Source organism: Heteronotia binoei, chromosome 6 (assembly GCF_032191835.1).
Source record: "Heteronotia binoei isolate CCM8104 ecotype False Entrance Well chromosome 6, APGP_CSIRO_Hbin_v1, whole genome shotgun sequence".
NCBI lineage: Eukaryota > Metazoa > Chordata > Lepidosauria > Squamata > Gekkonidae > Heteronotia > Heteronotia binoei.
In genome coordinates this window covers 87,933,910-87,957,987 of record NC_083228.1, presented here as the reverse complement: position 1 = coordinate 87,957,987, position 24,078 = coordinate 87,933,910, and the positions used below count along the sequence as shown (strand labels likewise).

The window sequence follows — 24,078 nt, the reverse complement described above, 5'->3', positions numbered from 1 at the left end:
ACTGAATTTCTTCTTCCCTTGACAATCTTTAAATAACCATCTTTCTGTCTCTGAGGCCTTACTAGCAGTTGCCAGCATGTTGCTGTTATTACTAATACTGTGAAGACAGCTGCTACTACTAGAATGGGGGAGGTGCACTCAAGCCTGCCCTAAATAACTAAACAAAATCATAAACATCACTTTGAGAAGACCCTCAAGCACAGGTATTGACAAATCTTTAAGGAGAGAGTTCTGCATGCTCCCTCACAGTCTCCCTCACATTTTGCATGAATATTGCTAATAAAATTTATCTCTCAGAGAACATGAGAGAGAAGGAGCTGATACCTTCTTAAGTGGGACCGCAAAGCCATTTATGAGGGAAGCTACTGATTATGCCTGGACAACAACAGGGAACCTAATGCAAGGGACTTCAGCTTGGGTATAATGTGAGCTTAGTTTCCCATTACAGTTTGCCAGACTTTTTTCTGGCAGAGCTCTTATGCCTTTAAATAAGGGATGAAGAACAAAAATTCAGCATGGAACACTTTTTCCTGGTATGCACAGGAAGCAGCCTTCTGCCTGCCACAAAACCCTTATTTAAGGCACAGGAAATACTCATTCCTTACAACTGGCATGGGTGTTTTGTCTCCCTCATACTTCCCACACCATGACAGTTACTGACATATGTAATGTAAAAAGAACACATTAGGCTTGTTAGACAACATTTATTTTTTTATTAAAATATTGTTATACCAAGTGGAATGCTACAGCAATCTCGGTATAAGGCGGCATAATAAAACAGCCAGGTTTACATTTAAATACTTAAGATAACTTAAAACGCACCAAAAAAAACACCCCTCATTGTCTTTGGCAGAAAAAAAAGTTCACAGCACAAAAATAGTTTAAAAGGAATACCAATATTAATACGAAATATATTAAGATGTGTTTCTTTCTCTCTCTTTCATAACTTTTTTTTTTGCTTTGTTTGTAAACAATGCACGACTGAACATCTTTTTTAAAAAACAGATCTATGGAGGGGGATTTTTTTTTTTTAAAAAAATGCAGTTGTCCAGCAAATGCATGTGTTTAACAGAGAAGGGGAGCAAGGGCGGGGGGGGGGGCGGTGTCGAAAACTGTGTGAAAGCTTTGGTGGAAAAAGAAATGCATTAACATCCAAGTTGGCTACTGTCAGAAGCCAGCTGCCAGTAGACAGGAGTGTAGAAGGCTCTTGTATGATCAAGGCTTGAATGTGCTGGAGTGGATCCAGAGAAAGAAAAAGAGGTGTTTGTGTGTAAAATCAATACTTTTCCAGAAATAAAAAGACATAGCTGTGGTAGAAAGTTGTTTTTACATTTCCATATTCACTCACATCATTCCCATAAATGCCCTTTATTTATTTAGCAAAAGACTAGCTGCAGGCCACATCCCCCACTTCACGAACATATCAACTCAACACAAACCCCCGCACACATACCATGCCATACTTTCCCTGCTCTCTTGGAGTAAGTCCCAATTCACTTTTAAAGCACTGCTTCTCTGAATTATCATCATTCCCATCTGAAAGAGGCCCAACCATGACCTTGACTTGGACTAGATGGTATTTTCTGCTGATGGAATGACCCCAGGATTATGCCAGCTGGGGATCAGGGCTATTCATCCCAATACAGCTGTGCTGATCTACACCACATGGGGATGCATCCAGTTTAAAAAGACAGCTTGGAAGCTACAACGCACCAAACAGAAACACTTGGCTCGTGGCTGCAATTCAAACAAAGAGAAGGAAAATTCCAGTCTGAAGCATCATGGGAAATTGCTTCAAAGGAAATGGAATCTGAAGGACTCTGAAGGCGGATATTTAACTCTGGACAAACAGGATATGAAATGGAGGAAAAGAAAAAAAAGAAACACTAAAAGAAATACGAAAAAAACAATAGAGAAAAAAAGCTCGATGGGGACCAAACAGAGAAATGAGGCAGACCCACACTGCAAGCAGCAGGAAGGAACAAAGGAAAGTCAAAACAGAGGAACTGTGGCTGAGTGAAATGTTGATTACTATCGGGCTTGTTACAGAAGAAAACATATTTACAATAAAATGGGACCCATCTCTGATCCTCTGCCTCAGTACCTATGACAGGTCAGATGCTACCCCCCAGCCAAAAAGTAGCCAATTGCTTGCAGTCCCCTGTATCCACAGCCATCCCCCTGCTCAGGAGGTGAGAGGTGGGACAAGGGGGGGGAGAACAGGGTGCAGGGAATTCTAGCCACACCAGCACCAGACAAATACTCTTTGCTTAAGACAGCTTACGCTTCAGGTCCAGGTACCTGCCAGGAGCCCAGTGAAATCAGGCATACCGCACCTTTTGGTGTCAAATCCCAGCTTGCCACCCTTTATGGGGCTACACCCAGGCAGCACCAGAGTCCCACTCAGCTTCCCAGTTTTCCTTCCCAGATCTCAGGAAAGCCAGTGGCAAAGAAAGCATGGCGCAATGGCTTCCATGCAAGCACCGACTTGACAAACTGAATGCCTGCTGTTGCTCAGTCCATTGGAAGAGGAGAGAAACCTTTCAGCATAACTCAAAACACAAACGGAAGCCTGCTGCTGATGTTGCTCTGCAATCCAAAATGCCACAGTAAATCTGCTTGGTATTCTCTACCAGCTCCCCTTGCAAAGTCTCTCTGCAGGCCATCTGAATAGCCAAAGGGTTCTTCAGCCTGTGTGCTTTTGGTCAGTCACTATCCTCAGATAAGGCAGAAAGGAGTGGCCAGATCTGGTCATGTGCACAGTGAGTCTCCATTCCTCAGATGAGAATCTCCACCATGTCAGACAGGTCCAGAGTTTTAGCAGCTGGCAAAGCCTCTGCAAGGAAACCAGTTGACTGTTAACTATAAACACTTTGAGAAAGAGTTCAAAGGCTCCCTCTTGGCACAAGGACGATGCAAATGATCAACAACCCACACAGTCTTTGCAGCAGAACGTTTATCTTAATGTTAAGTGCCAAAATTAAAACAGGAAGGAGTCTTCTAGCCATGTATTAGAAAATAACTTTGTAATAAGGTTGCTAGGTTCAACTCAGGAAATATCTGGGGACTTTGGGGGTGGAGCCAGGAGCCAGGTTGTAACAAGCACAATTGAACTCTAAAGGGAGTTCTGGCCATCACATTTAAAGGGACCACGCTCCATTTAAATGCCTTCCCTTTACTGGAAATAAGGGAAGATGGGGGCACCTTCTTCAGGGGCTCATAGAATTGGACCCCTTTGTCCAATCTTTTTGAGAAGAGGCACTAGATGCTATGCTAAAAATTTGGTGCCTCTGCTTCAAAAACAGCCCCCCCCCCAGATAACCACCGATTCTCCATTATACCCTATGGCAATCAGTCTGCATAGGGTATAATTGCCCAGCAGACATTCAACACCCCTCCCCCCCCCTGCTTTCTAATAACCCTGAAGCAGGAGGAGGGCCTACAAACCAGGGGATCCCCTGCCCCCAACTGGGGAATGTCAACCCTACTTTGCAACCAAACAACCTTTCTTTTTAGAAATTGTCATGGGGCGTAAGTCCACTTTGAACACTATCTTTATAACCAGATATGGGGTGCCTTGAAACAGTCCCCCTGTTATTAATTCAAACCACATGTGGTTGTATTCAGCTCCCAGAATAAATTCTAAGTTGACCATTCCCTTTCGGCTGTCTTTGTAGGGTTGTCACAATCATTGTGTTAGTCCTCTTGTACTTTAGAGTTAGGGTAAAGCCTAGGGTTGCCAACAGGCCTAAAGAAAAGGTATAATAGCATGTTAAGTATCAGGCAATGCTATTTATTTCCATACCATGAAAAACTTCCATTGTTCACTTCAATACAACAAGCCTCTTTTAAAAGGAAAGGACATTTTTCTTCAGAGCTGTTGGCAACTTTAGCTGAGCCCCCAGAGCACAGTACGAAGAAAAACTATCATCAGAGAGGGTGAGAGGAATAGAAGGCAGTGCCTCACACACCCTCTGGACTTGAATCACCCTTCACAGTTTCAGCTCTTTTCCAAGATGCTTAGGCTGTGAAACACTGGGAACATCTGGGCTTTATTGTGAAATGAGGTAGCTATGAAAACCACTAGGGAATGTAGGGAGCTTCAAGGTATGTAACCCTTTCAGACAAGCCATTGTTTAATTTCTCTCCCTCCCTCCATCTTCCTTCCCTCCCCCCACCCCGTCAGTGCTTTTTTTCCTCAGCCCCACCTGCTCCTCGACGATAAGTCTGCTCTGCATCACACGAAACTCATGATTAGTCACTATGGCAGGAATCTCAGCCTTGGCATTTAGCCTGCAAAATGCAGCTCAATGTTCAACCTCTTAGTTATGTGAACCTTGTCAGGCATCCCTGGTAGGAGATGCCAGTTCACTGGGTTTATAGCTATTAGCCAAGTCCGTAAGAGAAGGTCAGGGGCTGGGCTAGTTCCACTGCCACTCTCTGTGGGTTAGACCAACAGGTGTCTCTTACCTAATGAATCTGCCACACCACTGCTGCTTTCTGGGTGGGGCTCAAGATCTTCACACTGAGGGGTCTCAGATGAGCCTTCCGTCTGTGTACTCCCATCTTTGCTGCCATGTTTGGTGTGGGTGGGAGGAGGGATACAAGCTGCTGGGTTGTCAGCTTCTGTTGAGGCCTTGGGGGCTAAAGGAAGGAGAAAAGGAACCCAATGAGATCAGCAACTTCAGAGAACTCAGGATAGGCTAGCAGGGCTGGATGAGGAGGGGAAAATATTTACAACTGTGTGCTAATGTCCTCCTTGACCCTGAGTGCTGGCAAGAAAAGAAGTCAAGAGTATCACAGTTCACTCCCTATACAGATATTTAACTAGTCTGTGTAATTATAGCCCACATAGAAAGAAATTCCACAGATGGACTGTGGAGTTTTGGGTTTAATTCAGCAGGAAGGACAACACGGATGACAAACATTCCACCCTGGGTCCTAAGTCATTTTTTCAGTTAATTATGATGCTCAATCCCTCCTACCTCTCCATTTGTTTATTTTTCTTTCCTTTCATAGATGGAGATAACACTAGTTTGTTGCAAAATTCAAATCAGGTAGCTGTGGTTTATCACAAATGCAGCTCATCTCCAAACCATAATTTGCAGTAGTAACGCTACTTTCCAAATGTGGACATCATGTCTGTTTTCCTCTTGCCTCTCCTCCAAGTCACTCAGTTGTCATTGTTCTCCTTCCCCATTTTATACCCACAAGAACCCTGAGAAGTAGGTTAGGCTGAACGGATGACTGGGGCAAGGTCACCCAGCAAGTTTCTTGTCAAAGTGAAGTCATGAACACAAATCTCCTAAATCCTAGTCTCAAAATATAGCAACTACACAACATTGGCTGTCCTAGCAACCTATAGTTCCTCATGGCAAACTATGATTATCTCAGACGATGGAAGAGAAGGAAAATTCATGCATGAGGGGGGTAGAGTGAGGGAGATGAGGAAATGTATCATCCAGATACAGCCAGAGATTTTACAGCAGAGTAATTGTAAGTGGAAGCAAAATAATACAGGTATCATAGAAAATACAACCACAGTCAAATGGCAACTTAAGAGGAAAGGCACTGTATACATTCCAGCTACAGAATTCCTCCCTGTATTTCTCTGCCTTTCTTACCTGCCTTCCCTCGGGAGCCATCTTCACTGCCAGCCATGCCTGGCCAAAACTGGGTCCCAGAGGCTGCAAATATGGATGGCACAGATTTGGCAGGTCGCAGAGAGCCCTGAAGAGCCTTGCTAGGGTCCTTGCGAGAGCGCTGCTGCAAGACTTTGATAACTGCATCTTTCTCCAGTATTTGGGCATGCAGTGTTTTTAACCTGGGAAATAAAGAAAGCAAGACTGTTATAAAAAGCAGCATACGTACATCTGGCAGCATTCTCTAGGCTACCCACACCCTGCCTGTTAAACGGCACTATGAAGCACATCACTGAGGAGGCAATCAACACCATTTCCTTCCTCCTGATTTGACATTAGTGCTAAAAAATTCATCAGGGATACTTAAATCACAAGATTTCTCTTGGCATGCTTTAAAGGCTGCCCAACAAAGTATCTGGATTCTTTCCTTCATGCTGGGGACAGGCCACTGAACAAGAAACCTCCTCTAAAAGGACACACCTGTTCTCCATCTCCTGGTGCTTGTGATTGGCCAGCAAGAGGTCCTCGTCAAAGCTGCTGTTGGGGGAATGGCGTGGGGAGTGGTTGATGATGGTGGTATCGCGCTGCGCAGCAGCAGTGGCAGCAGCATCCATGGCAAACTGCCGCATGGTGCACTCTTCTAGGTACTTCTGTTCCCACTTAGTCATATCGGCCTCTAGGGCTAGAATCTTCTCTTCCTTCTCTCTCAGCTGTTCAGACAGTAAATGGGCATTCTGCTCAGAAGATCCTCCACTTGGTGTTACCATCTGTCTCTGGATTGGCAAACAGACACAAAAACTCATTAAGATGGTGCATTCATTGTCTGAAATAGCCTATTCAACTGTTATGCACAGTGGACCTGTGGACCCTGAACCAAACTACTGAGGAATTTGAACAATTCTGATTTGGAAGCAGCTTGTATCAGTTACACATTCTGGGTTTTTTTTTTCAATAAGTGCATTTTTTATGGGATAATGTTCAACACATGCCCCACATCTGCCATCCAAAGAGGGAAATCAGCCTGCCTTACAATCACCTCTGAACGTTGACAAATCTCAGTTTAGGAAGAAGCCATAATTGTAAAAGCTCTTTAGAATAGCTCAGTCTCATAACTGTGGCAGAACCCCAGGACAGTAGATACCTCCAAACCTCTTTTGGGAGGCTGTTCCACAAAGTATGAGGCAGCCACTGAAATGCTGGAGGCCTGGCCATTGTACAGCATGCCTTAGACAAAGGGGGTACTGGTAATAGACAGCAATATAATGCTGGCTTCTAATTGCTCCCAACAAGGCAACAAATTAGTTGTTCAGCATCTGGTAGACAGGTGCTTTACGAATAGCCATGGATACTATTTCTCATGGATAATTACAAGATAGTTTGAACAGATGCATAAAAAAGATAAGGCCACAAGAAAAGCCCTGCTGGGTCAACTCAAAGATTAATCTAGTTCAGAATTCACTTCGCAGTGGACAATTAGATGTCCCCAGGATGTCCACAAGCAGGGCCTAAAGGCCTATAAGAATGACATATTGCAACTCTCATTGCTAACTGTTATTGAGGGATCTATATTCTATGTGTCTAACCCCCTTAAAAGCCATGTAACTAATGGCCAACATTCACATTCTGTGTCAGTAAGTTCCATAAATTAACTATGCATGTTATGCCAATAAAGGTTTCTGGAATCTATGCACTGGGCAAAAAAGAACTTTTGTCTGTCCTGAACTACTGCAGTCCCATTATCATTGGATAACCTCTAGCTCTAGTTTAGGCTGCTGGAGGGAATAAATTCCAAGGTTCCAAAACTAGGCTTGGATCCAAGGGAGCGGAAGAATTTCCACCTGTGAAGCACAGCTTTCTCACCTCTCCCCTTCAGCTCTGCAGCCCAAAATGCCATTCCAGGGAAAGCATTAGGAGAACATTTGGGGCTGCAGTGAGAAAGCTGTGGCTGACAACCAAAAATCCTTGTCTGTGGAAACAGTCCACTGGATCCAAGCATTATTCTGGGTTTGAGTTGCCATTCTAATGTCTTATAGCAATTTTCCTTTCAACTCAAGCTATGTGAAATTGCTGAGCTGCTCATTCAAGGACACAGGACCATATTTCATTTGCAGCTAGCTGCCCCAGGAGTTCTCCAAGTTTTTAAGCACTCTGTTGCTTGTCCCACTCCTTTGGTGGTTGCCTGGCTTTCCTCTCACCTGCTGAGCCCGCAGCATCTTCAACTCCTGCTCTAGGCGAGTGCGGAGACGCAGTTCCAGCTGCTCCCGCTTCTCACAAGCTGCCTGGAGCTGCCCCAGGGCCTGCTGCAGCCTCTCCACTTTCTCCACATAGGCACGCTTCTTCCGCAGCTCATCCTCCATTTTGGCAGCTCGAGCCTGGGCATTGCTCAGAGCCTGTTCCAGTAGCTCTGCCCTCCGGCGTTGGTCTTCATTGGCACTACGCAGGATTGCAACTTCTTGTTCTTTTTCTTGCTGGTATTCTGCAGGAAACACCAAGAGGTGAGGTCATTAGTACAACTGGGAAAGTCACCCTCCTCTGCCAGTCAGGAGACAAACACTGGAACCAAAAGCCTTCCGCTTGGTGTCCACAGAAAAACTTTTGATTGCTTCCACTACAAGCTAAACCAGCCATTCCCCAAGTCAATAGAACAGAAATGGGTGTTGCCTGCATTCTTCACTGCCATTGATGGTTCTCTCATTTAATTAGTCCATGGTGGGGTCATACTGAGTTGGTAACCAGAAAACTGAGAACCATGGGGTGGGGGGGATGCAGATTTGTGCCAGAGTACTTTGTTCTTATGATCTTAGCTTCTGATACCCAGGTTTGAGCATATAGAATGGGAGCACAACAGTGGCAACATGTGAGCTCAGCATGAGAGTAAGGGAGAAAACTCTGTTGAATGGCCAGAGTAGCTCTACCAGTTTCTTTCAGCCTGTCTATATGTGTCTTAAATGGCTGCACATGACCTCCTGCTTGTCGTTTCCAAAAACAGAAGGACATCACTGCATTGACAGGGCTCTGGAAATTTCAGCCATCAGGTGAAACCTCTCAAATCATTAAACCTGTTCCCATGAATGCTCAAGCAGTAAGGAATGGAAATGGGAGAGCTTGGAGGGGTGTGTGAAGAAAGGAGCTCCTTTCTTCATTTCCCTCCCCCAAAAAACTGCTATTTGGTAATTCAAAGGACTTTAGTGGGGGGAAGTTTCTCATCCACTTGGTACAATTCTGCCATAATTTCCTTCAAGTGGCTCTAAGGATCAGTCTATAACAATGTGGCTATGAGAGAACCATATCCTTTCATACACAGTTGTTGTATTTACCAGACCAGGAAGAAAAGTATTCTTTGGGGAGGGTGTCAGAGTAATCTTTGTTGAAGGAGTAAAGGCAGTTTCTTGCTTGGACACTAAAAGATAATCACTGTTGCCTTCCCTCCCTGTTCCCACCCATCTCTCAGGCCAATTCTCAGCCCTTTGCAACCATTTCTTCTTTTTCAGAATTCCAGAACAATAGCAAAGCAGAGACAACAACTTGGGCTTATGACTGAAAAAGAGGGAGTGTAGCCTCTGTGCTGGAACAGCTGGAAGAGCCACTGGAATGCAAAGAATCCAGGTCACACTGATGGCTCTGGTGATTAATGGCTCTACTCTAAGTGCCAAGAACAGCTTAGTGCTCTCTGGGGAATGGCAAAAACCTTCCAAGAGAGGATCCGCCTCCTCTTCCATCTTAAAGGGACAATCAGCTTCCTTCCCAGCCCAGCATAGTCCAGCTGGCTTGAACTGCAGTTACACAGTGGCAGAAACATCTTGAGAACACTTACTTTGTGCAAGAAGTTTTGCCATAGTCCCTTGGTTAGCTTCTTGGTTTTCCTGTGCCCTGCTGGTCAGCTGCTTGTTTGCTGATTCCAGACGTTCTATGGCAGATGGAAAGAAAAAATGTGGATTAGCCAGAAATTCACAGAAACGCACCTAAACTACTAGGAAGCAGAGGATATTGACTTTCACTTGCTGGAGATGGCTGAGATAACATTAAGAACAGTCACGAAAGGAGGCCTACCAATGAAGACTGGTGGATGAAAAAGAAAAACCTTTGCTTCTGGTCTATTTATGGGGGAAGCACCAATACTTTTTTCTTGCTTTAGAGAATCATTCTCTCTCATTTTGTTTTGCTATTAATTTTTTATTGCTGCAATGCCCAGGTCTAGAAACGTATTGGGTGTTTTTTTAGTAAATAAGAAAAATGGCTTTCAGAATCCAAACAAATGGTGCAGAGTTGTACCCTTCTCAGTTCTTTGAAGTCAACTCCTGCCAGGACTGATTGTGTGAAAAAGCTGTGTTTGTGAAAAAAAGGAATGGGGAGGGGAGGGGCTAATCGCATCCATTTGATGTAATTCTTTCATAATTTCATAATAGTGCATTTAGGTTTGTGCTGTAAGTGTTTATGTTCAAATGATCCTCCGAACATGATTGAACTAGCCACTAGCTTACATGATCCCTCCCATCTTCCCCTCCTCTGTGGCCTGTTTAGCACTAATCCATTTGCCCTGATGTCTGAATCAGCAAACAAGGGTTCGTGCTTGTCTTCCTTCCAATTCGGAAATCCACCTCAACAGGAGATGAAAGCTGTGTATGAGAGGGAAGGAAAGAGCCTGCAAGTCTGTGGCAACCAATCATCTGAACTGAGCCACTGGCTATGGATGTACGCAGATATGCAATCTGATTGCACCACTAGGCACACTTGGCACCAGAACAAGTCATATTGTATTGGTGACAACTAGAGTGTTTGAAATAGATTACCATCTCCTCTGTGTTGACATGAAAACTTAATGTTCAGGCCCAGTCATGCAGCCTTACCTTTCAGATCCCGATTGAAGTCCTGCAACCTCCGTATCTCTCCATCCTTCTTGTTCCTCATGGCCTTCTCCAATGCCTCTCGCTTAGAAGATGCCTTCATTAGGTTTTCATAATCTTCTGAAATTCGCTGAATCTCAGTTTCCAACTAAAGGAGAGAATATCCAAAGACTTCAGCATGAGGAGACACCTGAATGCCCTTAGCAGATTGCTTAGGAGTGATTGGTAATTTGTGTGTGTAAAATGCTGTCAACTCACAGCTAAAATATTGTGACCCCAGCAAGGGGCTTTCAAGGCAAGTGAGAAGTAAAGGTAATTTGCCATTGCCTTCCTCTTCACAGTCTTCCTTGGTGGTCTCTCTTCCAACTTCCAAAATCTGACAAGATCAGGCTATACCATGCTGCCTTCCCTCTCCTACTGGTAATATAGAACATTAGCAAGGCTCTCAATCTCCAAGTCTTGGGTTTCAAAAACCAATTTGAAGTTTATGGCCTGCTTTGGCCAACTAAATGCTGCTCATGGGAGGTCAAAGAATGAAAGAGCAGGGAATCTCACTAGACAAAAATGCAATACATAAGAAAGCCATTGCTTATAATCTACCTGCTCCAAGCTGCTATTTGTGCAACACACTCATATAGAAAACTGAAACAGGTTCTGCTATCACTGCTCCTCTTTTTAGGTGTTTTAGATTTTGGGGATGTGGACTATATCTATAATGATGTACTTATCATATTATGACTTTTTAAATAGGACATTTGGGGATTTTGGTTTAAAGGAGACAGAAGAAAAACCCATAGAAAATTACAGCTTCCAGGTCCCTTGGGAGTAACCATGTCATCTAAACTGATTTAGTACACTTATAGGTAGATGTGATCTTATTCTGTTTCAAGTATATTTAGAGTTTCTTGTTAAATGCCCACAACTTTCCTTTTCAGGTAGGTACAGAATTCTACTCCAAGGTAATGGAAATCCTATTCTGATTTCTCAACTGTTTGTCCCTGGTTTCTGCCAGTTCACTGGACTATCCAACTCACTGCTGAGAATGCAAGCCCAAGCCTACATTAAACAGGACTTAGCATTTGCTTGACATCAAGCAGTAAAGATCATTGATCAAACTAGCAAGGAGGGTGCTTGGTTGCAGCCCCTTCCCTCTGTTTTCTGGCATTGGAAGGTGAGGGTTGCCAACTCCATGAACCCTCAACACGGATCACAAAACCTAGAAAATAGATTTAAGAGCCAATAATATTTTAAACAAACAATTACATAATTTTTGCCTGTCTCAGTATTAGAAAACATGACAATTGCTTGAAAATTCTGCAGCCTTTCCTCTCTCCTTGGTTCTTCCCTCTCTCCCCCATTCAGTCCCTGCAGACAGGGTCCTGACATCCAATTACATATTCCATTTTTACCCCTTTCCTTTGCAGGCTTGGCACGTTCTCTCTGCATCCCCACCTCCGCAGCCCTGGCACGTGTCCCCCTACAGTCCCCAAATAACTCATTGGTTCAGGGTGAGTAGTCTTGCCCTTGGCTGAAGCTAGGCTAGAACAGGCCTCTCCTTGTGTGCCTCTACACAAAAGGCTTTCTGTGACTGGCCTAGAGCAGACCCCAAGAGGGAGGGCCCGATAGCAAGAGGGCACAACTGTTAACAGAGATGGTGAATAGACTCTTTTCTGTCGCCTCAACAACTGCTTCAGCTCAAGACCTGTTGTGTACCGGGTGCTTGCAGTCCACAGCTGTTTAAATGGGGGGGGGGAGTATTAAAATTTAAGGAGATGCATTTTCATGACAGCTGTTTCCCAGAGACAAAGACAAAAGCTGGAGAATTACAGGAAATATTGCCAAAGACAAGACTGGGGCTGTGAGGAGCTTTGCTGAACTCTCTTCTCTTATAGGAGCATCATGCCAACTCTCACTGGCAATAGCTGCTTCATAATGGCATTGACAAACACGTTCTTCACAGCCAGGGATTGTTGCACCCATAGAAGTTACTGCTCTCCTAACCAAAGACTGCAAACACTGGAAGATGACTTTAGTCGGCAACAATTTATTACCCAGCCATGGTTAGCCCAACCTTTGCTTTCCATCCTCTCCTATAGGAACAAACAGTTCTAACCAATGTGCAGACAATACATCTGCCACTCATTATGTGACACAACTTGATGTACTTCAAGACCTTTTGGTCATCACTGTCCCAATGCTCCTCATTAAAGATTTGTACCTCAGGGAATATGACGTTGGGGTGGCTGCCCAAGTTCATGAGTGTTGCTCAGATACAGTGGACATTATTATCGCTTTGAATAGTTCACTAACTCTCCAAGCAAAGGAGAGAATGAATGCACAGGCTGTAAGCAGAGTGGGCGCCCTGCAGTCACAATCTACAACATGTACTGGTCCTCTCTGTCTATCACTCTCTGCCATTTTCCCTAAATCTTACACCTAAATCTTTCCCCAATCTTTTCAAGCCTGAGAAAACCTTTGGAATCCTGACACTCTGAGAGTAAGATACTGAAGATCTTTGAGCTCTGATGGCAGCTGTTGCTGAAGAACTTCTCCACAGACAATGAAATCTCCCATGGCCAGTTAAACCATGCTGGGAAAGAGCCCTACCTGGACCAGCCTACTTTTTCAAAAACACTTGGCAGGTGACAGGAAAGTTATTGGCAGGTGCCATGGCACCCATGGGAACCATATTAGAGACCCAAGTATTACAGGAAACCACAGATTGGGTCTTACAGCCATACTGAAGAGCAGAGGGACTAGGAAAGGGTGAAGGATGAAATCCCAAATTTAAGCCAAATGCCCTTAATCCTTTAACCAAGTAGGAGAAGAAAGCCTACTCTGTCAAACTCTCCCACCAACTGGGCAGCTAAAAGCCCTTCAAAGTCTTGCAGACAGTCATTAACAGAGACAGCAAGCAAGTGGCCTCAAGGTATCCATTTCTGACATTAAATATGTATTTAAACTCTCTGGGTCTGTTAAGAAGTGATTGACAGGCATGCAGTTCCTTGCTTGTGGCAGCATCAGACTACATGTGGACGTTGCATCTGCTGTACATACTCGTGGGATCCTGAGAAAAGTCCAGCTCTGCCTGCTTCTTTACCTTCTGGATTCGGCTGGCTTTTTCACTGTAGTTTTCCAGTTCCCGCTGCAGGAGCTCATTTTCCCTCTGAAGCTTCTCATTCTCTCTCAGCAGCTTCTCGTTCTCCATCAACACGGCTTCCATTTGGGACAAGTGGCTACTGGTAGAAGCTGCCTGGGCTGTCATCAGGGCCTCCACTCCAGCTGAAGTTAGTGATCCCAGAGGACTCTGGCACAGTGTGGCCTGCTGTGGCAGGAAAGCCTGAGCCATCTGAGCTTGCATCGCCCTAAAGAAAGGCGACAGGAAAGAATTAAAGGCAGGCATTTTGTAGCATGAAAGCATCAGTACTGATTGTCAGATGTGCTCATTTGCAGTGTTGCCAAGTCCAGTTCAAGAAATACCTGGGTACTTTGGGGGTGGAGCCAGGAGACATTAGGGGTGGAGCCAGGAACAAGGTTGTGACAAGCATTATTGAACTCCAAAGGGAGTTCTCGCCATCATATTTAAAGGGACTGCACACTTTTTTAATGCCTTCCCTTCATTGGAAATAATGAAGGATAGGGGCACTTTTGGGGGGGGGGTCATAGAATTGGAGGGTATTTTGAAACTTTTGAAACTTGGAGGGTATTTTAGGGAGAGGTACTGTATGATATGTTGAAAATATGGTGCCCCTACCTCAAAAAACAGCCCCCCAGATCCCCATGGATCAGTTCTCCCCTATGGGAATTGGTCAACATAGGAAACAATGGAGTGCCCAGTAGACATTCCTCTCCCCCACTTTCTGATGACCTTGAAGCGGAGGGAGGGAAGGGGGGGGGATCCCCTGCCCCCACCTGGAGATTGACAACCCTAGCTCATTTGTGACTCCAGTTCAGGCAGCTGATACAAATCAAATGAATATCTTATATAACTAGGCCTCAAGGATTTTACATGTTCAATTTCTGTCCTCTAGCATCTCATGGACTTTTCAAATTGTATACTTTTGACACTTTTCTGTAACTTTTGAGAATCTGGAACTTTGGGAACAACTATAAAATTGTTTCAGACTGCTGTGTTCTATACTTTGATACGTGACTTCCCATTTCAGATTAGGGAAGCAGGTCACAATTTGCTACTGGAACTCCTCATAATTATTTACTAAAATAATAATATTTAACAGTTGTATAGTATTTTAGTGTTCAAAGCACTTGGTAGATATCGGCTTATTGCAATTGCTGCTGTATGGTTAAACGAGACAGAAGCCCAGTGGCATTGTAAAGACTAAACACTTACTCTAGCATGAGTTTTTGTGAGAGAGTGCTCACTTCTTCAGATACTATGAAGAGGAAATAATTTCCTACATGTTTACAAGGAGTTGGGGCCTAGAATAGTGTGGTATGAATCCTGTCATATATCTTCCAGGTGTGATTTTCCGCATAAGACACTGGAACAGGTAATGTCAGAGGTTCCAGCCTCTCTCTCTTGGGGTGAGCCAGCATTATCACCTCCATACTGCAGATACTGGGGGTATGGAAGAGAGGGGCTACTGAGTCATGGCCAAGGGATGATGGCCTAATTCTCTTGCCTACTAGTTATACCAGCTCAGAATAATCCTGGAATGTGTAAAAGATACCCTGAGTATCTTTTAGCGAATTTTTGAGAAAGATGCAAGCTCTTTTTAATAACACAAGAATTCCATGGCAATAATTAGAATCAACTACTTGTCCAAAAACACTCTTTCCTGGACCTAATCTTAGTCACAAAGTGACTATCCCAACAAACCCATCAGAATGATCAGGAACAGCACTGAGGTAACAAGAACAACCTGCGTAAATCCAGGGCATGTTATTTTTGTGTATCTGTGCCTCTGCAATTCCTTTCTTCTCAAAGTCATCATAAATACTTTGCATGTATTTAAAACTCAGAGGAGCATAACTGGTACCAAGAAGATGCAACAAATACATAATTTTTCCAATTGTTAAGCAAATTAGCCATTAGATTAAAAAATAAATTCATCATAAAATTGATGTCCACCTTTGAAACATGTGATATTTGTTTACATTCATTCATTATTCAGAAAGCTCCTTTCTAAAACTCTTGATTAGCTGTTCTGCACCATGCAGCTAAAATACACTATTAACATGACGTAGCCCTGATCCTAATTTACTTGGGACCATGTCTATTCATGTCAGTGGAACTCACTTTCGAGTGTATAGACTATTCTTAGAATTATAACACCCTCAGGACTGAATCCAGTCAGCTTCTTAGCTTAATAACGAACTACCATTTTAAAAATGCTATGCTAGGGATCATGGGACCTCTATGAACAATATTCAAATGGGATGGAGGCTGTGGTAAGGAGAGAAAATGGGAAGGATTGAGTGAAACTTGGCTGGATACAACCCTCAGAGTATAATTTGAAACAGAGTTATAACCTTCTTAGTCCACTGAAGTAAATAGGCTTAGAATGGTGTAACTCTGTTTGGGTTTACATCAAATGGACAAAGCAAGTTTTAAAATGTGGATTTCACAAAAGGCGTGCATTTGAATGCAGGTATTCACATTCTTGAAGTACAATTCAGACGTGATGGCAATTTAGTAAACAAAGGATAAAATATTGTATGCAGAACTCTTATTCATTAATCATTGTTAAAATAATCGCTAATAGTACAGGAACTTCATCCTTAATGAGAGTTTGAAATTCCTAGAATTCTACATGGCTACCATTATGGAGCCTTGAATGAGAAGGTACTTCCTGAAAAGACATGGCCTCATCTGATTGTCTGTTAGAGAACTTATTCAGAAATTCTTGTGAAGTGATCTGATGGCAAACAAAAACAAATGCACATTCCTGTCAGCATACAGCCCCCACCCCTCCTTTTGTTTCTCACAAAAGACTCTATTTCCTGTCTCCAACATTATCTCTTCCTGTCAGCATTCACTATGATTTGCCTCACATCAAGATACCACAGTTCAGTTCCCTGCTACCCCTTCTCCTTTAAATCTGTTGCTTGCCAGTAAATCACAGCACACAAAGGCAGGCCATCCTGAAAATGTGAAGCCACCTGTCAAACTGTTATCTGTCCTAAGCAAATAGCAAAACCCTTTATATTATTTCAAAACTGTCACAAGAACAGGGACATCAAACATCTGACACTGTCCAAGATGAGCCCAATGCATACCCATCCACTGAACAGCTCATGATCCTGGGAAGGCACAGGCAGGCTAAGGAGATAAAATATTAATGGAGGCTTAGCATTCTAAGGAGGCTGGTCACCTGAGTGCTTTCTCCTAAGCACTCATTGTCTACCTTTCTCCAATCAGAAAAAGGACCTTTTGTATGTAGCGACATGCAACATCTGCTGAGCAGAGTTCTGCTGCTGTCCTTTCTGTCTTGTGTGGATTTGTTTCGTATTTTACCTCCCTGTCATCATTTTCCTCTTTAAAAGGCCACAATAAGAAGCAGGCTCAGAGTCCTCTCTCTATTCTGCCTTGTTTGAGTGAACATATGAACACATGAAGCTGCTTTAAACTGAATCAGACCCTCTGTCCATCAAAGTCAGTATTGTCTACTCAGACTGGCAAGCGGCTTTCCAGTGTCTCAAGCTGAGGTTTTTCAACATCTATTTGCCTGGACCCTTTTTAGTTGGAGATGCCAGGGATTGAACCTGGGACCTTTTGCTTACCAAGCAGATGCTCTACCACTGAGCCACTGTCCCTCGATCCACTTCTTCCAAAGGAGCACCCCAGGGATTTGTTGTGTCTTCATTAGTTTTGCTAATAGATGGACCTGGGTTTCTATGGGGCAACCACACCATTTGTCACAGATGGTTTAATTCCATCAAACATTTCCATGCCACTCTTTGTTTTATGGTTTACCTGGGTCCAGAGTGTGTCTTCCTAGCTGAAATGCCCCTTCTGTTCACACAAGCACCCCTTTTTCAAAGTGAAGTGAACCATACATTTAAAATGTCCCCCAAATACATAGTTCATTTCCATAAGTAAACATAACTTTGAAAAAGTGTTTGGCCTGCTCTTTGTTGAGCGATATCAGTACACAATATTTTGATTCACTGCATCCAAATTCCACATTGATTCATTACCAGAACCAGCTTCCCATTTCTGAAAGGAAGAAGGTGATTTCTGATCAGAGAAATGTGACAATTTGGTTGAAGCAAAAGCTTCCTCCAGTGGCTGGATCAAGTTTCAAGATCCTCAAAGTCCTTGAAAATTCCAGTCAATAACAAGATTTATAGTTAGGGAACCTATCCATGTGATAACTGAGTGACTTGCTTGATCACAGTTCATCACTGAGGCCTTTCTGCAAACATCATCTTGATTAAATGCTAGCCAGTACACCTTCTAATCACAACTAAACCCAGCAGTAGAATGGCTCACCTGATTTCAGGATGCTGAAATCCTGGACCTTCTCTGTAGTGGTGCCTGGTGTCTGGAAGGTAACTGCCTTCAACCTCTTGTGAAGGGATTATATAGGGGTATTCTGGAGGGGGACCACGGAGCTCCAGTTCCTCTGGGAGCTTGCCTCTGGAGACACAGAGCTGGTACTGCCTGGAAAGCTGCGGGTAGCTGTGAGAGGAGCTCATGTGGCCCTGAGCCTTGGCACCATTTCTCTCAAGAGACATCTGCATGAGCCGCTCACTGAGCGACCTCACGTGCCCATGTTTCAGCTCCTTCAAGGATTCATCCTGGTGCTTGCTGCTGGCATCAGAGATACAGGCCCTACGTTGCCCCACCTCAGCACGTGCCTCAGAGATTGTGCCAGTTTGCTGTCCTCCTCGCTGGGAGGCATAATACTGGGAATGGGCTTTGGCTTCCTCATAGGTGGGAAGCTCCTCTCCTTTGTGCTGAGGCGGATAGAGCCGATACATGTTATTTTCCAGGTAAAGGTGGTCACAGTGGTGCTCCTGGCCTTGGGGCTCCTGGCGTGTGGACTGCTGAACCATCTGGCTCTCTTCCTGGGTGAGACTCTCCAGGGAGGACCTTGGGCTGCCTCCGCTTCCCCCTCCACGCAGTGCCTGTTGTTGTATTGCCAGAAGCGTTCGGTTCTCTGTGAGGTTGCCATATCTCAGTTGCTCCTGGATGAGGCGGTGAAGGACAGTCCCTGAGGAATCCTCTGCTGTCCTCATTCTCAACTAATAGGCTGCCAACCAGGGTTTTCCAAAGGCACAGAAAACACTATTCCTGGAATCTAGCAGCCCCTGTGCAGCCAAGGGAGCCTGAAAAAGAAGAGATCAGGAATCAGAATAGCTTAGCCAACAGTCAGCACTTTTTCTTGAGTACCCAACAACAGAACTCTAATTCAGGAAACTTGGACTCCATTTAGAAGCCACATTTCCCAGTCACCTAATCTACATCACAGGGCGATCATGGCAACATAGAAGAGGTAACTGCATGTTCTTCCATGCTGAGCTCCTTGGAGAGACCATGAGAGCTGTGATAAGTAAGATCTAAGTTATTGCCTATTCATATTTGTTGCAAGCTGCTCAAGAGTTCTTGGAGTTGGACAGGGAAGGAATGTAATAAGTAAATACACTGATGTGACTTTCATGGACCTTACTTCCAAGTAAATGTGCTTAAGACTGCAACCTTACAGCATATTTTATGCCAATGATTTCAGTAGGATTTACATGCATAGTCACTAAGCATAGGACTGCAACCCACCATGTGCAGTATGAGGGGTGTACATTTTTACCACACTTATTCGCACAACAGTCTTTGCAAAGTAGGCCACACAATTTGAAAAGATATTTGGGACTGGCTTGTGTCAGCCAATAAATTATAGGATAGATTTAAACCCAAATTTCCCAGTTTCCCACTTTGCCAATTTAGTCACAGAAAGGATGAGAAAGAATCAATGGCCTGAAATGGAACTATCTGACAGTCCAGAAGGTGCATGTTCACTATCTCCCAATACTTTTATTTATTTAGTATGTTTTTATCTTGCTTCCTCCATGGAGTGGATGTTGGTTCTAAAAGAAGCACTATCTCTTTTAATCCTCAGGATGAGAAGGATGGTCAATTTTAAATGTTATGGTCATTTGGACAATATACTGTCGGCCACAGGAAAATTAAACCTCCAGTGGCCCATGTACTAATTCAGCTGCGGGGAAGCCCTCCTCTATTCACCTTCATTCACTGGAGCTTCTGAATCTTTCACCAGAATGGAGTCGAAGTCCTTCACTCAAAACTCATACATTTTACACTACCCCAGAATGAAAACAACAAAAACAGAACACAAAGATGATCTTTTGGTAAATTCTAGTTAAATGTGCATTTCCCTTTTAAAAGAAAACAGATCTCATAAAGAAAGCATTGTTGGTGCTGCAAAACAGCCAATGGCTGATTTCTACAATGAAAGCATCCGCAGCTGGAAACCAGACCTGCCTTTAGTCCTGAAAATGCTGACCTCTGATCCCATTTCTAAAGGGCTGGCCCTGGTGAGGGAAAGGCATGCCAAATATGCCCAAAGTCACTTTGGGTTTGCATGATACACAATGGCATGTTGAACAACATGGAGCATAAGAAGGACAAGGTACACTCCAGTGGGGGGAGGCATCTCTGGTGCCCTGTAGGGAGAGGATAAACAGCACTGGGTCAATAGTGATGTGCAGGTTTTGCATACAGAAGATCCCAGATTTGGCACCCAGTATCTTCAGTTAAAAGATCTTATACAGAAAATGTTGAGAAAGACAGAGTGCTTTCTTTGCTTGAGGTTCTGTAGATGCCCCACCAGACACAGAAAACAATGCTGAGCTTACCTAATGGTCTGTCTCTGTGTAATGCGTGTTCCTATATGTTAACTTTGGGAGACAGCAGCATCTTATAATACCACTGTAATGCTACAGAGCTAGAATCTTCTGCTGTAAAAGGTTTGGGGGCTAACAGTCACACAGCACTATATTTTGCAGGCATATTATTCCAGTTTTTAAAAGCTGTAGTTCCTTCTTATCAAATGATTCTATGCAACTTTTCCATCTCCAAAATTTTAATTTCAGTCTTTTAAAAAAAGTGATGTGGTAGGTTTCCATAGAGAGGTCTACACCAAGCCTTCCAGCTTGAATGACAGTAACACAACAGCTCCCCATTGCCAGCAGCCGCCATCAGGGGCACCGCCGGATAGATCCCTGCAGAGCTGCTGAGGCTTGGATTTGCTTGCTCTTGGCTGCCATCAGCCACCTAAGGCAGCAGCCCGTTGGGAAATTTCCCCCAAGTTCAATAGCCAGGCTGCCCCTGTCGTGCGCTGCACTTTGCCACGTCCAAAGTTTGTTGCTCTTCCTTATCTCAGTGGCAAAGGGTCTCGCGCCGCCTTAAAGACGGTGGAATTTATTGTGGCACACGTCGGTTCTTAGTTTGGCTGGCACAGAATAACACCGCCGCCCCTCTGGGGCTTATCTCAATAATGCTTCGCAATAAGTCAGGTCTCGCGAAGCCTTCCCCCAACAGAAGCGAGAGCTGGCACCCAGGACAGGATCCCACCCCCCCTCCCCACACACGCTGGTCCTCTCGCTAGCCTTCCAAGTGTAATGGAGAGAGACCGATCGCCTGCAGCGCACTCAGCAGATTGCCATCTGCGCAGTATTTCGAGTCCCCCAGCCTGGCTGCTCGCTCTTTGTTTTCCAAATAGTTCTGCACTGACATCATAGGGGTTTGGATTGCAATTAACATTCCTTCTAAGTGAGAACGAGCGAGCTCATGGCTCCGGAAAGCACAGGCCAGCGGGCAAGACAAAGCCCAGGCTGCAGCTCGCCAGGGAATACCCCCCGCCCCGCACCTGCAAGCAACCTCCCCCCCCCCCCCCCATTCCGAGAGCGCGCCTCTTCGCAAACCAGCAGTGCAGTGCCCAAGAATCCTCTTCCCAAAACCTGGGAACTTTGCCTCCTGTCCCGTACTTTGCAAACCTCGGAGCAACTGCAGGCAAGGAAGGGAAGGCGCTTCATGCGGGCAAAACTGATGACATGGAAAGGAATTAGGGGAGTCTCATTCCCCAACCTCAATCCAGACCTCAGGGGAGGAAAAATATTTCTTAAATTCTGCCGCGTGCCCGCGAGCCAAGACCGCCGGCACCAGACGCAAAGGACCGGAGGAACGCTGTTCAGCGCCCCACCACTCACACCAGGGATGCTGCTTTTGGAATACCCGATCCGCCTTCAGTGTCGGACTAGACGCCACGGAGATGGGCGCAGGAGAGAAGCGGCGCTTCCAGCAAAGCCCCGCATATGTCACAGGCCCTTCTGCTCTCCCTGCAATCGCGAGTAGCGTGAAACTTACCAGACCATAATCCCCGCAGTGGCTTCGCAGTGGCTGAAATCCCCGGCAGCCTCCCGCGGCTCCTCTCTGGGCTTTGGAAAGCGGCAGGAAACTAACCCTAAAACCCCAGGGAAGCCCGCGGAGCTCCCGGCTGCGGCGGCTGAGTGCGTGTAGCCTTAGCCTCGCTGAGCGCCCGCCCCCGCTCCTCTTGGAAGGAAGGCAACTGAGCGCAGCGTCTGCCTCCTCCAGCTGTAATGAGAGCCAGGGAGGCCGGGCTGTACAAGAGCTTGCTGCTATGCCAGGAATGCAAGAGTTTCAGGTTCTCCTCCTCTCTTCTCTCTCCCCCCCCCCCCAGCTAACTACAAATAACCGTGCGGCTCCTCCTCTCCAGTGGCGATTCGTCCTAGATTCCGATAGGGGGCGCGCCGCTGCGAAGCACGCGCCGGCCTTCTCGGCAAAGCGAAGGTCCGGCTCTTTAGCCTATTTCGATGGGTAAACCCGCTCAGGGGACTATTGCACAGAAAGTTGCCAGAAGGCAAGAGTGGTCCTCAAACACTGGCGGGCGAGGCCCGAAGGTGGGAGAGGCAAAAAGGTACTCTTGACAAGGAGTACGGAGCCAGTTTGCAAGCCGATTGCTATATCTTCCATTTATGACATTAAAAAAAATAAAATAGCCTCCCCTCCCAACTGTGATGGCTCATGCCAGGAGTCTATTGTCCTATCCAATAGCAAAGTGTCAGCCAGTCCCCCAATAGGATCAGGAAACCAAGAGAACCAGGCCACCCACAGCCAAAGGTACATACTTGGGGAATTCCCCAAATATGCAGAATAATGTATCTTGTCAATTGAACAAAAGGGGTTACCTTGAGCCACAAGGAAAGGCATTATTAAGATATCTTAAATGAATAAATATACCCAAGTGGTCTGGCAAAAGGGACTGGATGTCATCCAGCAGGCACAGAACACTGAGAACAGCTTGACAGTTAAAGAGAAAAGGAGGGAAGAAGGGAAAATATGCCTGTTCTTGGGTTTATGGAATTCTGGAAGGCGGTGGGGGGGGGCACCCCGGTGAAAGGTTTTCTAAATAGTCCTCCTTTCCTGAGGTACCTCAGCCCCACCCCCCTTGTCTCTCTGATCTGGAAGCAGGTTTTTAGTGTCCTGAGCAGGAGACTTACAGTGGGCTTCTCCTCAAATCCCCCAGCAAGAGACTTTCCTCTCTCCACCTGCAAAGACATACCACACTGTCATTTTGATTATCCAGAGGCTTCCCTCCATTCCTGGTGATCACCATGAGGCCCGGAAGCAGCAAGTTGCAAAGATGTAGAGATCATGCTGCGGGTGCAGCTCAGTGGGCTCTTGAACATCTGTGGAGGAGCTCAAGCAAGTGAGGTGGCTTAAGTCTATATGTACAGCAGGTCCAGTAGTCCTGGAAGTTCAGTCAGTCAGTACCTTTATTGGCATAAATTAAAATCAAACAAATCCAGGACAATCAAAAATCAGTCATCTCTCCAGCCTTTAATCATATAGTCTCTGATTCTTATAGCAATCAGAAGGAACCTTGCTACTGATATAGAGACACTGATCTGATAAAAAAGGGAAACAAGCCTCACTTCTGGGAGGCTATGCCTGTTAAGCAAAATAGAGCTAATTAGAACAACTCATATCTAGAGTGTTAATTTGCATCAAAGTAAAATCTGAGCAATTGATTCTGGTTCCCTGCTACTGCATGGGCAGAATCTTTCTTGGTAAAGCAAATTCACAAATCTCCCACAAAGAACCACTGATGGGAAGACATTAAATTGCACGAGCATAAAGGCACGATGTAATTGTGGAGCTGTAAGGTGTGTAAAATAGGCAGCTGAAAGCCCATTTCTCAAGTTTTACATGCAAGGGGTCAGAGAGTTTGTTTCTCAGTGTCAAGGAGACTCTGGTTCAAAGATCTAAATTCTTGAAGTTCATCTAATATAAAAAGGGAGTCCAGAGGTATACCAATTGACAGTATTTTCCTCAAGATTAAATGAAACTAGTTAGATGAAAATGTATCTGACAGCATCAGGGAGATGTAACTATTAGGTCCTATCCTGTAAAAGAGGCCTAGCCAAAATTTCAGTGTCAAGAGCCAAGCTCTAGATGTCAGAAGACCTTGCCCTGTCTCCAGGCACATGGCCACATAACCTACACAGTGAGACCCCAAGAATACGTTGCAAAATATGGCCTGGATCTGCTCAACATGTGACTTAGAATTTATCCAGATAGGGATTCCATA

The 24,078-nt window shown here is 44.9% G+C and overlaps 1 protein-coding gene across 1 annotated transcript; it reads right to left on the bottom strand.

Moving 5' to 3' along the window:
* Nucleotides 1–690: 690 nt before the first annotated feature.
* AMOTL2 (angiomotin like 2) lies at nt 691–18,779 on the bottom strand. Its single transcript, XM_060242077.1, has 9 exons — nt 17,943–18,779; nt 13,587–13,851; nt 10,490–10,634; nt 9,457–9,549; nt 7,838–8,118; nt 6,123–6,415; nt 5,625–5,824; nt 4,471–4,644; nt 691–2,836 (listed from the first exon to the last, which is right to left on the bottom strand). The coding sequence occupies exons 1-9, from the start codon at nt 18,689–18,691 to the stop codon at nt 2,778–2,780; spliced, it is 2,259 nt and encodes a 752-aa protein (XP_060098060.1). The 5' UTR covers nt 18,692–18,779; the 3' UTR covers nt 691–2,777.
* Between the last annotated feature and the right edge of the window lie 5,299 nt (nt 18,780–24,078).